This window comes from Balaenoptera ricei, chromosome 11 (assembly GCF_028023285.1).
Source record: "Balaenoptera ricei isolate mBalRic1 chromosome 11, mBalRic1.hap2, whole genome shotgun sequence".
In the NCBI taxonomy this organism is placed as follows: Eukaryota; Metazoa; Chordata; class Mammalia; order Artiodactyla; family Balaenopteridae; genus Balaenoptera; species Balaenoptera ricei.
This window is the reverse complement of record NC_082649.1, coordinates 47,044,235-47,059,343: the sequence shown is the minus strand read 5'-3', so window position 1 is coordinate 47,059,343 and position 15,109 is coordinate 47,044,235. Positions and strand designations below refer to the sequence as shown.

General features: G+C 38.1%; 1 protein-coding gene across 1 annotated transcript in view; it reads right to left on the bottom strand.

Annotated features, from left to right (window-relative positions):
- The window catches only part of KHDRBS2 (KH RNA binding domain containing, signal transduction associated 2), a 720,740-nt gene that overhangs the window by 291,899 nt on the left and 413,732 nt on the right, over positions 1 to 15,109 (bottom strand). Inside the window, exons 5-6 of the mRNA XM_059937548.1 lie at positions 12,859 to 12,986; positions 7,294 to 7,492 (exon numbers count right to left, since the gene is read on the bottom strand). Of these exons, the coding sequence (XP_059793531.1) occupies positions 7,294 to 7,492; positions 12,859 to 12,986 (327 nt within the window). The remainder of the gene's footprint in view (positions 1 to 7,293; positions 7,493 to 12,858; positions 12,987 to 15,109) is intronic.

Below are 15,109 nucleotides of genomic sequence, written 5' to 3'. Positions count from 1 at the left end.
AACACCTTACTTTTGCAACAAAGGAACATGACTGTGTGAGCACTTCCCCGCGCCTGGAAGGTCAGTGCTTCCAGCACAGCCCTCCCTCTTCCTGTCCCCCGCGCACCCACCCCCACACGACACACCTCTGCCTGAGCCTGGGCTTCCTGTCCCTACTCCTCCCTCATCCACTTGACAGCAGACCTTAGTGTTTCCATTTTCAGTGTTACCTTTGCCTTGATTCTTCCAGTCACTTTCCTGTGCTCATTGCCAAGGCCACCTCTCACTAAGTTTCACCATTGTCGTCGAATCCCTAAATCCACCCTAACCAACTGAGAATTATAAAATTCCCCCAAACCTTAGTTTATCCTCTGCTTAAAAACCTTCAGGTGGCCCTTTATTATACAATCAGTGGCATTATAACCTCAGCCTTCGAGCTCATCTGTAACCTCAATCATTTCCCCTGCTATTTTAAATGAACTCTCTTTCCCCAAATTATCTTCCTGTATTCTTTGGGTTTGCTTTGAAAAGTCCCTCTTCTTGCCTTCCCCTTTATCATTCCTTTTTGCATGGAGCATCCTTCTTCTTCTCTCTACTTCTCAAAGTAATACTTATTCATCTTGGCCTGCTGTTGTTTTGCTTACCGTCTTAGAGGTTTTTCTAAATACCCATAGTTGTGAAAATAATTATCTTTGCTGGAGAAGGTATAGTCTCTATTTGACACAATATATGCTATGTTGTACCTTCATTCAGTTATTGTTTATGTAGAATGTGTATATGTATGGAACTGTGCATGTGTATAACATCTTTCCAACAATATCATAGGTTTATTTGCTATTACCAAGCACATTACTTAGAACTGCAAACATAAGATAAATGTAAGAAACAGTTTCTTCTCCCACTTACACGATTTAGACACATCCGATAGTGTCTAAATCTTGTAAGTGGGAGAAGATAAGAGTGACAATTAATTATAATAGAGTAAGATAAGAGCCCCACACAGCAATTACATATTATATGTTAATTGTTAGACTCTTTGACCCTCCCACTAGACACCATGCTTTTGAAAGTAGAGGCAGCGTCTCTTTAATCACAGTTTTTATTTTTCCGGCACCTAGTTTCTAGATGTATTGAGTTCTCTATAGTTATAGATGCTCGTGTAGGGGCTGGGAGATGTCCTAAATATTGCTGAGGGGATTCAAACACTGACTGATGATCTGGATTTAAGGTATGAAGTACAAATGACCTGTATACATGTGTTTGAGTTCTTTGTGAGACAAGTACTATGTAGAATATAAAACTGGGTACAAGCCTCAATCTACTACAACTGGTTGGTAGTGTTATCATGAGATTAGCGACGGGAACCTAGTAGGTATTCAAAACTTTAAGTTTACTTTACATATTATCCACTGATAGAGCTTTATATTTTGTTGTGTGGGAGCTTTTTTAAAATATCTTCCCCAACTCTACTTCAATCATGATGATGGAGCTGAAAAAAGTAAATGTACTCTTCTTAGCAGAAAGTCAGTGAAGAGAAGCTTTAAAACACTTAAAGTCTGGATTAGGACATGTAACAAACTAAACTTCACATTTTTTAAAAGATTCAACTAACGCTAAAGATGGTTTTAAACAGCAGTCTCATTGACGGTGAGCTGCTTTAGGTCGGGCAAGCAGCCACGAGAAGATCTGATCACCTGTAGACAGTCCACGTGGTCAGAGCCTCAGCAGGGAAGGAAGAAAAGTCTGAAGAGTAAATTGCCCCGTAGTGTCATTTATAATAAAGGGAATCTTGTCTAAGTAATTTTATCTGAAAGTTAAGAACCCCTTGATATTTTCACAATCAACTCAGCATGGTGCTGTTATTTTGCTACTGAGACACTTAAACATTTGTTTTTCTTACCCCTTACAGAGGAATGAATTGTTTAAAATTAGAGCAGAGAGCAGTGGCCCTAGTGTTCATCTGGGTTTGGATGGTGACTTCAAAGACTGCTGTCAGAACTTACCAGCCACATGTCCAACTTTGTATGTACTTATTGGATTGTTTATAGAAAAAAATTAAAATATGACAGGTTTTAATAAAATAAGGCATAAGTTTTTAAAAGACAGTATCTACTTTTTCCTGTTACCAACAGTATGTTATTGTAGGTATATTTAGGATCTCTGTCAAGTTCATAATATTTTTCTCCTTCTCTAGAAGCTAATGCCTCTGCATATGGTCCTTGGGGCTGGGTACCCAGGAACCATGCTTATGTTGTGTGAATGTCACGCCTACACCACCCACATCACTGGTAGCTGATGAGTCTGTAGATCCCAGATCTGATTTCTAGAGACTCCTGCTCTACAGTCATAGACACCTGGCAAGCCCGAATGAACACAATTCTCCCACCTGGGGATCCAGATTAGGGCTGAGAGATGGCCAGCCAGTCAGTATCTGTAGGAGAGGAGAACTGGACTTGGATGTGTAAACTTGGCAGCACCACATGCTGAGTCATGTTGATCAGCGAAGCCAAATATCCAGTCTGTATGTTAAAGTGGAATGAAACCATATGCAAAAACCCAGAGAGGAAATGTGGGGAGGGATGCTAGTGCCTCAGTTTAGCTATTTCTTAAGGCCTGATGGCATTCCTATTACTGGACTTCATGATGCCTAATAAAGGAAATTTTTACATGTTGAGATGTGGGGAAGTCATTCTGGCTTACACATGAGTTAACTTGAATTATATTCTAACTAGAACAGCCTGTTTGTGGCCTATCAAACATACATTGTATATCTGCTTTTATTATTAAAGAAAAGGGTGCACTGACCAGAAGTAAAGAATGTCCATGTTAAAAATAAAGACTAAATGCCTCCCTTCCTGGGACGCCAGTGCTGGTCCTCCTTTAATGATAAGACTCCCTTCCCAGGTGCCAGGGCCATATTGACTTGCTGTGTACATGCTGATCTGTTTTTCTGAAACCTTGAAGGAAAGTATCCCTGACTTGTTTGATGTTCTTTGCTCTGACAATGCATAAAACTGTGCTGAAAACCCTGCTTCTCTGGAGCAGTTTCTCAGAGTAATCTGGGAAGCTGGCTTCTGGGTTATAGTCCTGTTTGGCTCAAATAAAACTCTTTTCTATTCCTGTTATAGATTGTTTATTGATTTTCATTGACAGAGCTCCCACCCCCAGGTTTGTTTACTTATTTATTTACTGCTAAAAGAAGATGACCTAGCTTCTCCTATTTGCAAATAATGATGCCCAATTAATTCACAAAAAGTAGCTAAATGTCTGTGACTTCAATGGGTCCATAGCCTATCCCAGGGAGAAATTTAAGAGTATAATACATGATGAAATTTTGTGTAATAGTTATTTCTTATTGACAGTCTATAATGTTCGGGGTACTTATGCATGCTTATGTTTTAAGTGCTTATGGATGCTTATTTCTAACATTCATTGAAGTCTTGTGAGGCTGAAATGATTATCGCCATTATATAGAAGAGGAAATCCAAGCAGCAGAGTGTTATAAATTACACAGCTAGTGACACATTTCAAACTGTGGGGTGCTGCTTTCTGTTTCGAAAGTCAGGTGGTGTCCACCCAGCAACACAACAGACTTTCCTGAAGGCCAAACTTTCCACCCCCCCGTCTGCGTCACTCTGTACTCATTTCAACAAATAGCACCTCAGTTTTACCTGGTTGTTCAGTCCAAGGTTCAGTTTAACCTTCGCTTCACAAAAACTTCACAAAATTATCTTTTACTCTTTTCTTTTTTCCTACCTCCTCCATCTATCCCATCATCAAATCCTACTAGATCATTTCCACTGTTCACTCAGAATAGACCTCTTCTTACCCCTCTAAGGCTCGTTTTGTCGATGGGGATACCGCCAGTCTCCTTATTTCAATTCTTGTGCCCACCTTACCACATATTCTGTTCTCTGCAATGTATGCAGAAGAAACCTTTTAAAAAATAAATCTGCTCATGTCACTTTCCTGCTCCAAACTCTCCAATAGCAACATGAATTGGCCTGTCCATCCCTTGACCTCATCTGGTCCCCCTCACACACTCTCTCCAGCCCTGATGTCTTCCTTGCTGATCCCCAAACACTTCAAGCATGTCCCTCCTCAGTGATTTTCTGCTTGCTGTTTCCTTAACCAGGGATGCCTTTGTAAAGAGGCAGCCCCTTGGCCTAGATTCTACCTTTAGTTAGACACTTGCTGGAGCCTCTAAGTCAGAAAGACCTTCCCTAGCAGCGCTTTTGATAGTGGTGCCCTCCTGCCACCTCCCTCTGGAGCCCTTATCTCTACCTAATGTTACTTTATTCATTTCTTTATATATATTTGTTCCTGTCTTCTCCCACTAAAATGTAAGCATTATGAAAGTAAATATTTGATCTGTTTTGTTCACAGCTACATCTCTAGGACCATCAGAGCAGTGCCTGAAATAAGATAGAGGCTCAGTAAAGGACTGAGTGAATGAATTAAAGGGATTGGATACTTTAAATCTAAGTTTTAAAAATCAGATTTACATGGCTTTACATTTTCTTTTACTTACTATAAGAACCATGCTCCTCTTAAATTTTCCCATTCAGAATATACCCTTTTTCAGAATATACCCATACTTCCATAAACTCTTTATTCCTTTGTAGCTTACTGTTTTTTGCCTTGCAGTCCTTGATCTATTCATTATAAATTGGAATGCATGTGAAAGATTACAATGTTTTTGGAGCTACATGAAAAACTACAATGTTTTCCCAATCTTGTTCTTTTTCACTGTGCCCTATAAGCCCTGTAAATTCTTTGATCAATAACAATGTTGACTGCTATTTCTCTCTCTTTTAATTTTTGAAATAAAGATTTGACTGTTTAGGCTTCTGTTTGGAAGACAAATACACCATACTGGTAAAGCACATAAAGATGGTAGACCTAGTTCCTCAGAGATAAAAAACAAAAAGAAAAACGAAAAACAATCCCACCATCCCTGTTGTGGATTATTCATTCATTCATTTAACAAGCACTTATTTCCTACACGTACGTCTCACGAAGAGATGGTAGAACCAGGACCAGGATCTGTGTTTTCAGATCTGAGGCCTTGTTCAGAGGGTAGAATATGTTTTCTGCTGCAGATGTTGCAATTTTCAGACTAAGATTTTAAATACTGATACCTGATGTTGTACAAGATATGTGAGATAAACATGTTCCCCCTTTTCCCACAGAAATGGATTTTTAAACTTTTTTTTTTTTTTTTTTTTTATCAAACGGGAATAAACTTGTATTAAACATATACAACACCAGGGTCACAAAACGGGAGTTAGCACTGAAATATAAACTAGAAGCATGAAACCAAACTCACGTGTGGTTCAGAAATTATCGACTGGAGATTTTCCAAGGGAGAAGAAAGGATTTTTTTGCATGAGACTTGAAAAATGTAGATAGGAGCAAATACACAAATGCATGAAGTTAAAACAGGCCATTTCCGTGTTTTTACGACTTGTGCTATCCTGAGATTCTGTCGCGCAAGTTTTCCATATTTGATAAAAAGGCGACACGCCCTGGACACAACCGGCCTATCCTCTCGTGGACCCTAACCTTGGTCTTGGAACTTACCGCCTCACTGCTGATCATTTTACAGAGGCCATGATTTTCAGATACACAGACGTGCGTACGAAGTAGACGCGAACAGCATCAGCCTTTCAGGTTTACTAGCAGCTTTGAGGTTTTGGCGACCCGGAAGCATTTCGGCTCAGAATGTGAATTTTTCGCGACGCTAAGTACACGTGGGGGACCGCGCGGCGGACCGAGTTTTGTCGATTCCTCGCTGGGCTCGGCCCTGGAGCCAACGAGTCCGGACGCGGCGAGGCCTCTCGGCCGTCCTTCGGGGGCCGCAGCGCACCGCCCGCCTGGGAACCTGGGCCACCGAGCACGAGTCGGGGAGAACCGGGGCCGGGAACTGCGGCCGCCGCCACCCAGGACGGGCCGGGAGCCGGAACCGCCCAGCACGGGCCGGGAAGGCCGGAGGGACGGCCGGTCGGCTGGCGTCCGCGGGGCGCGCTGGACCAGGGTGGAGGCCCCAACTACATGAGGATGTTGTGCGCCTCCATGCTCCGAGCGCACCACCGCCACCCGCAGCGGCGACGACGGCATGGCGGCTGCCGCACAGTCCGCGACTCCCGCTGCCCGACTCCCACCCAGCCGCGCCGCTTCCGCGCGAGCAAGATTAAACTTAATATTTTTTCTTCACTCTTACAGATATGTCAGTGTTTCATATTTAATCAGTAACATTCCTAAAAACTAACATGCTTTAAGCATTAATGTGTTCTTAGTGACACCTATCAACCATTTTCACTTTAAGATTACCTTTTCCTTGGTTATTAACCAGTCCATAAAACATTTATATGTTTTGAATGCACAGAATGTGACAGTAACTGTCCTTGAAGAGTTTATATTAGTAATCATTCACAGAGGACATTTGAGAGGACAGCATGTCTATGGATGGTTGAATGAAACAAACACCTAGATTAGGGGACGGGCACCCTGGAGAGGTTAAAGGCAAAATGAATCTGTTTCATATAGGACAATGATCTGGCTTGCATCAATTCAATTGAACATTTAGAGTGGACTTAGTATGGTTGTACAAGTGAATAGAAAACTGCCCCTTTTTACAATTTTCACAATCTAGTAGGAGAAATGGATACAGACACGAGAATATATGACCAGTGGAAAGCTAACAACCTGGATGAAAGAGGTCAAAAGGAGGATAATGTGATACAGAGGACTGGAAAGGGAGGAGGTGCTTAGAGACACTGCACTTCTGTTCATTCTATATTTTTTGAGTTCTGAATTCTTACCTGCCAATTCCATATCTTTCATATAGTGAGAGAGTAGGATATTTAAATGAAAAACCAACCACATGGCCTTAAATTATTAACAAAATTTATAATATAATCACATTATATTTGTCAAATACTTCTGAGTTATGTTAATCTTTATCATGTCCCAGGGTAATCGTCTAAATACATGACTATTCACATTATGTTCATAATTATTTCCATTTTGAAATTGATTGAGTCTTCTAAAGATAAGAAAACCTCAGGATAGTTTGTTTCTTAAAATCTAAGCTATTTAACTGATACTAACAACAATGATGGCACCTGTACGATGAAAACTTTTCTCAAAATGCCCTCATTTAAATGCACTGCTAAATTCTGTTGCAAATGACATTTGTTTTCTGCAGCAAACATTATCTGCTATATTCTGGTATATGAATGTCTTTGAAGTTTAGCTTATTCCCCAACAAACTTAACTCCTCCTAATAACTGATTTCTCAAGAGTACTTACATACTCTTCATACCCCTCGTGGGCTGGAGGAGGGGGTGCCCTGTATCCTGGCACAGTGGGTGAACCCCGTGCTCGTGGGGTAGGGACGCCTCTCGCTACAGGGGGCACTGGAAGAGCACCACGGGTCACAGTGGTCCCTCGAGGGGTGAGAACGCCTCGTCCAGGTGGTGGGGGAGGAGGAATGGCACCCCCACGGCCCCTAGGAGAAACAGGTCACATACAGATGAGGAACAAGTGATGAGAGCAGGCAAAGCTCTCATCTTACAGCTTCTATACAATGGGAAGAAAACCACATTTATTTCTGCATGTCTGAGTGTTGTGAGTGTGTGTGTTTAATGGAGATTCTTTAGGGTATATAGCATTTTGACCTCCACAGAATAAGTTTTGTAAATATCGGTTATGACTTAGTTATCATAAAAACCATGTAAAATAATTTGATATTTTCTTTTATAGCACTAAAAATTCAAAGCAAAGCAAACAGAAATCAACCCACTCTGATTTTTATTCCAAATTTACCAAAAAAGTCTCAAATGAGAGCAGTGTCTAGTACATGACTCACTGTACCATCCATAGCTGCTAATTGTCAATGTCTCCTCCATGCTGGAGGTTATTGACAGTGATGGGCAATTTTTCACTTACAAAAAAAAAAAAATCTGTCAGCACTTCGATAAAATGTGGAACTCTAACCATCATGATATCATTCTGCTTATAGTAGCTTAAGTTTGAGGTCATTGTCACTGATTTATCATTATACGTGTAACTCCCTGAACTGGTACAGTCCCTGATATAATTTATTTCCTATGGTAACTATGGTGCTAGTGAAATACATGAGGGCTGTGCAATAAAAATAACACACTGAGTACTTGGTACTGCAGTGCTTGACACAAAAGTAACTTGTACTAAAAGTGTAAGATCAAATGGTTGCAGTAAACTCTTATGGTATTCTGAGGCCTTTGGAAAGGTTGAGTGTTTGTCTAAAGTTTTTGGGCAAAAGCATGGTTATTTCACTTTTTATTATGTCTGAAAGTTTGGCCTCTAGAAAGCACTGCTTTCAGCAAGAACGCTAAAGCTTTGGGGGAAATAATGATCACGGGATGTGAACCATCACACTGTTTGGCTGCACCCACAGATGGGGTTGTAGGTTATGCTTTCTGCTATGAGGAGCAGTCAGCTGGCTCTTGCAGAAAATGAGCTTGACGAGTGAACAATAAGAATGCTGGTAAAGCTTTTAAAATTTTTAAATAGATTATAGAGCTGATGAATAGAGAAATCATTAGAGAACTTACTGTGAGTCTAATGTACAGAGAATGCTCTCCTGCACTGGGAGACCTTAGAAGGCCCAGTGCCCACTTCAAGCACAATATAACTGAGACCACAATATTCTACATTAGCATGATAATATAAAAGTTGATCTATAAGATGGATATAAAGAGTAATTTTACCTTCACTGGACCTCCAAGCACCTTATATACAGGGTGTGCATACATCCAGGTTTGCCCAGAATAGTTCAGAATTACAACTGTTGTCCTAGTTTAGCATTTTAATACTTTCAAAAGTGTCCCTGTGTGGGTGGTAAATTATATGTCACCTTACTTTAAACTATATTCACAAGTTATATCCATACCACTGAATAATCACAGGTAAGTGTTATAACTCCCTGAGCCTAAGGTAGATTATTTTTCTAATGGGTAAAATAAGATCTCTGAATCTATAGCAATTCTTCCTGCTTTAAAATTATATCATGCTCAAATCAAATCTAATTTCTCATCCCATTCCTTCGTAAACTGTCTCCCAGACAGAGCCCTGGAAAATCTGTCTCTTGAATCTGACTCATTACCTCCTACACATTACATCCCTTCCCTGGAATATTAACCCTATATCTCTCTTCAACTCAAGTCCTCAATTCAACTCAAGATTCACATCACCTATTTAGAACATAGTGTCCCTGGCTGAATCCACACTACAATGTTCTTTCCTTTATTTTTCTGACTTCTTGAAAGTTTTCTATCCTTAATTCTTCACCTCCTGCTCATTCCTGAATCAAATGCAATCTAGTTATTGCTTTCTCCTCTTTATTGAAAATACTCTTGACTGGTATCACCAGAAGCCCACTGGTTTCTAAATCCACTGGAAATCAGTCCCCATTCCACTGTAACTGTTATATTTATCACTATGGGTTGCTATCTGGAAAATGCCTAACTTTTATGACTCTGCTTTTCTCCATATTTCTTCCTCCCTCCTTTATATTCTTCAGGCTCATTCACTGACATCTACTTCTGGGCCCTCCTTGGAATGTGGCTATCCCCATTTTCTGCCCCCCACCCTCCTTCTGTGCCTCACAGTGCACCCCTGCAGTCTCTAACTCTGATGGCTGTTATCTCTTTCCTTCCTACCACACACCATACCCTGGATCATGTCTCCTTAACTGGTCTGCATGTTAGAGTCACCTAAAGACCTTTGAAAACCTCCAGACTCCAGACCATACCCCAGGCCGATCAAGTCACAGTCTCTAGCAGCAGTGAGCTTTCAGTGACTCCAATGTGCAGACCAGTTTGGGAACCACTGCCTTACATGTGTCATCTAACTTAAAAATCTTGACAACCTTGTCATGTAGCCATTTCTAAGCTATTTTAAAGGTTGAGAACCATGTCACGGAAAGTACAAGTCACCTTCCCAAGGTCACACTGGCAATCCATAGACCTAGGATTAATTATATTCTTCATTAAATTTGGTCCTTCACCTAATTTTAGTGGATGATGTCATTAATCTCTAACCAGGGCAGACATCAGAGAGTTATACTGTCTAGGACCACTCTCTTGTCTCCAACATCTAATTGGGCACTAATTTGTATAAATTCTAATTTCTAATCTAGTCCTTTATCTCTCTAACACTCCAAGTGGTATTCATTTCCGGGTTGGATAATGAACTTGTATTATCCCTGGCTTCCTTGCCACACACCTCTCTGTCTTTCTTGCTTTGTTCTAATTCTTCTCTATCGCTCACAGTGGTGACTGAGTAGTCTTTCTTGGAAACAAATATGATTAGTCCCCTCTTTAACAAGATCCATTAGATTCTATCTACGTATTAGTTCTCATTGTAGTAAACAAAACCTTCACAATCTGCCTCAAATGTTTTATTTTCCACTGTTTACTCTCATTCAACATGTAGCAGTGATGTGTGTGAAGATCTTAATTCTTCAATTACGTAATATAAATTATTATAATATATAGAGGTAATGCTTTGTTTTCTGGTATGCATTATTATTGGAAGATTAGATAGTTTTCATAAATATGCTTGTTGAAACATAAATTCCTTTAATTAAAGAAATTTTCAACAAATTAAAGTTTTAAAAATATACCAGGTACTGTTCTTTTTGAATTTAAGTGTAACTGAATAACTTTAAAAAGTCACAATTTCATAAATATGTACAAATCAGCATCCATTAACCCATGTGTTCAAGAACTTTCTGATCAATATGATCTTCTGTTTTGTGAAGCTATTTTCTTATTCTTATTTAATTGCAGATATATTTCATCATGTGGTTTGAAACAGAAGACAACAGAGTTCTGCTACATTTACTTTTATTAATGTTAATACATTAATTACATCAAGATAGCATTGAAAGTGAGGTTTAATTTTCAATATTAATTTTTTTTAACATATGCAATATCAGATTGTATGATATATGGAATGTTAAAAAGCAAAAGCTTTCAATCAAATTTTTCTTCTAAGATATTTAAAAATCTAGATCATAATGCACTATTCTTTATTAAATAATTAAAGAGATTAATATTTTACATTAAAACTTCATGAAATTGAAATCTTATATGGTCCACTCAAATATGACAAATGTATTATTACCTTAAGGAACACCAATAACAAAACAAAGTCCTTTAATATGATGATTTTGTAGTCTCAAAAGCAGGTTAATGCATTATTTTTTTAAATGGTCCCTATTCCAAAGAATATAGAATAGAAAAAACTTGTTGCCTCTATAGTCATTCAATACATACTTAGGTTACACCATATAAAACTGCCAAAATTATCATTTTTTGAACTACAAAAGTGACAATTTCATTATTAAAACCCTATGATTTAATCAATTTAAGATTGCCTGCAATGATGTCATTTCACAACCCATCATGATGAAGTTAATATAAATGTTTTGTAAAAGGCTGATTCCATTAAAAAAGTCCATAAAAAATGTTATGTCACATTAATTTTTAGCAATAAACTAATGTTGCTAGGTAGCATTAGAAAGCTCATATAAAAAAAATTTTTAAAGAAAAAAATGTGAAAAAAATCACTGACACATTTTCAGAAGTTCTTCCTTTAATCAAAGTAATTTCTATAATTGCCACATTTTACCTTTAGATAATCAATTATTTCCTTGATATTTTATTTGGAAATTGATCATTCTTAACTTCTTTTCTGATAGTGTAAAATTTTTTGAGGTGTCTGTGACTTAAATGTTAAAAACAGTAATGTTTTGAAAGGTGGTGAAAATATTTGGGGAGTAATTTTAAAAACAAATTGAATCCACAAAGTATCTTAGAATCTCTTAAGATGGTTTCTATGCAATATATGAAATAGTATTCTAAATCTAAGCCATTTAGAGATTTGAAGGCCAACTATAACAGGATAAAGAGAATGACAGAATTACACAGTCTGCGTGTGAAGGCTGGGAGTATTTTTCACTTTACCTCTTTGCAAAACAATGCTTTCTGTTGAAAGCTTGGCAAATGTAGAATCCTACAAAACAAATTCTGTTGCAGAAAAATTCCAATTTCTTTGCAAATTGAACAATATCAAATAAAATCTTCTCTGATGACATTGCAGAGTCAAATATAACTAAGCTTTAAATATTCTTACTATCATCCATGTAAGAAATGTACTTCTGGCTTTCTGGCCTGGTGGTGTGTATATATATGTATATATATTATGTGTGTGTGTATATATATAATACACACACACATAATATATATATAATCTACTTATCTATATAAATATCTATATATCTACCTACCTACATATATCTATCATTATCCTCATCTATCTGTCTACCTATCTGGCAAGACTGTATCAATTCATGGGCCATTTAAGGCATAGATAATATTTGTAATTTTCTCTTCATTCAAGGTCATCCTGGTTCAAAGATGCATACGATTGAATCATCTGCATGCCCTAATCCTGGGGACAAAACCAAAAAGTAGAAACTCTTAGGTTTGCTCCTCTTATTTTCTTAGGAAGTTGTTAAGAGCTCAAACTCTGAAGTCTAGAGTCAGACTGCCTGTGTGTCCTCAGGCATATTGCTTACATATTTATCAGTTGCTCACCTGTAAATAATGCTTAACCCTACTATGGAGGACTTGATGAGTTAATAATTTATATAAAGCTCTTACGAGCTATATAAGCATCTATTGTTATTGCTTTTGTGGTGGTGGTGGTTATTGTTGCTGATATTGTTGTTGTTTATTCCTAGCTGTGATCATGACACAGAACAGGCCAGCAAAGTATTGCCATCCTTATTGGCTGTTAATTTATTTAAAGTAAGAACAAATGTACCTTGAAGGAGTTGTGGGAGCTATTCTGATCCCTCTGCCTCTAATACCTCTGCCACGACCAGAGTCCTCTGAGCCATTTAAGTAAGATAATTCACGTAGTTGTTCTTGACGAATTTCATCATTGTAGTCCTAGAAGAAAAAAACATGACCTGATGAGCTAAATGGAGCATGGATTTCTTAGAACTGAACAAACACAGTAAGAAAGGAAATTTTTCACTTATTTTCTGGTATACAAAAATCTAAAATGAGGTAAAAGTAAATATACTTTAAGTTCCTAGTTTTATACAGAGAACCTGAAGTTGCTTCTTTTACCAAGGAAGTACTCAGCAGGAAATCAGATGAGATTTGCCGGGATATCACTTTATATGTTAGCTAGAAAAGGAAAGATAACAATATAGAACAAGATCTTGGAAGGTACCAAGGTCATGGTTGTTAATAAGAGGATTACTGAAAAACAACTTTACTGGTGTAAGTATGTGTAGATTGTTAATGACTGCATAATACTCAAATAGTCCCTGATGCATAAACTGAAAAGGGGCAATCCCAAGGACCAAAGTAGATACTGTGTTAAAATAATTAAAAAGTGCGAATAAATATCAGTTTCAGACAACTGGGAAGCTATGCAATCCAACTAAAAAACTTGAGGGGCAATGTTTAAAAATAAATAATTTTCTGTGTGTTCTAGCATTGGGCTGATGGAGAATGATAGCCATAGCAGAAGACAAACTTCACAGTAACAGCCAGAGATTTGGTCAAAGTCAAAGAGACGATCTCTATCCTTCATCAGTGGAAATGTATCAGTCATTTCAATAGGACCAAAGAGTGGATCTGAGTCACTGAAGATGAATGCTATCTTCAAAAAACAGGTGTCAGTCTTACCTGTTTCTCTTTTTACTAACACACACATGAATGCACACACACACACCCTGGTAGAACAGTACAAAACTGAGTAATTGGTATTTTTGCCTAATGGGCAATCCAAGTAAATTCTTTTTCAGTAAAGATGTGTTTATGTGAAAGCCATGAGCTGTCTAGGAGTTGAGACGAGAAATATTTGTAGAAATATCTGGGTTAACATAAATGATGTCTGAGGTCTGGTAGTGGACACTTGAGCCAGGTTAGCTCTGCACTTGTGAGTTATAGTAACAGCACATGGAAACCGTGCACTCACCTGCAGAGCCCAGTCTAGAAGATGGAGGGGATGCTCCAGCCTACAAGCATTTCTAAAGCAAAGCTTTACCTCGTGGTCCAAAAACTGTTCACAAGCAAAAGTACTAGTCACTCCAAAGCACTTACTTTTTATTTTTAACATGTTGCTTTCACATTTATCGTGTTCCGCACCTGATTATAGTGGTAATGGGCTCAAGACAGTTGATTGACAGAAGAGCTATAGTAGAAAATGATACTTTTTAACAATTACTCAATTTATACCTCTTAATTTTCACATTCAAGCAACAACCAAACTGAAGAATAAGCATGTCTACTATTTTATTAGGTACAGGGAATGTGATGAATTGCTACTTCTGACTGAACTGAGCAGCCGCCATCAAAATGAAAAATTAATTCCATAATTTTCCCATGTAATATTCCTAATTTGAAAGCAGATCTTTGCAGCTTCTTATCTAAGAAAAATCTATGGACTCCCAAAGGTCTTTATGAATTATAAAAAGAGATAGATTCTCATTTTTGGCAACATTGAGGGTTGAGATATAAATTAACAAATAGCAGATTAATTCATACATGTAAAATTTACTTTAGAGAATATCTTTATGCCAGAATTAGAAAATATATTATTGTGGATATTAACATGAATATTTGACACTACAGATTAAGTTAGTTCTTACTGTAAGCAAAACACTACTGTTAGTATATAATCAAGTTTCTTATGAGCTCAGCTAGATATACTCTGTTTTAAGAACTGGATCATCTTCCAGGGTTGTGGTGGTGAAGTGAATGCAGAGCTCTAAATGCAGGTGTAACTGACTTAGAATATGAGTTGCTCTGTTCTGAAATCATATTGCTCCCAAGGGCATGGTACCCAAGAGCAACTCCCAGTCAATGACCAAATGTGGTTGAAATGCTAAAATAGGCCCATTCTTGGGGGTCACAGTTCTCCTCTGCCTGTGCCTCAAGGATTCCTAGACAGCTGGGATGAATTTCCCTTTAATACCATTGCTTCTGGGCTGTCTATGACTTCTCTTTCCTTTGGCTCAGATATTCTAGTGTGAAGGCTCTCCAGTCTTCCTTGGCTC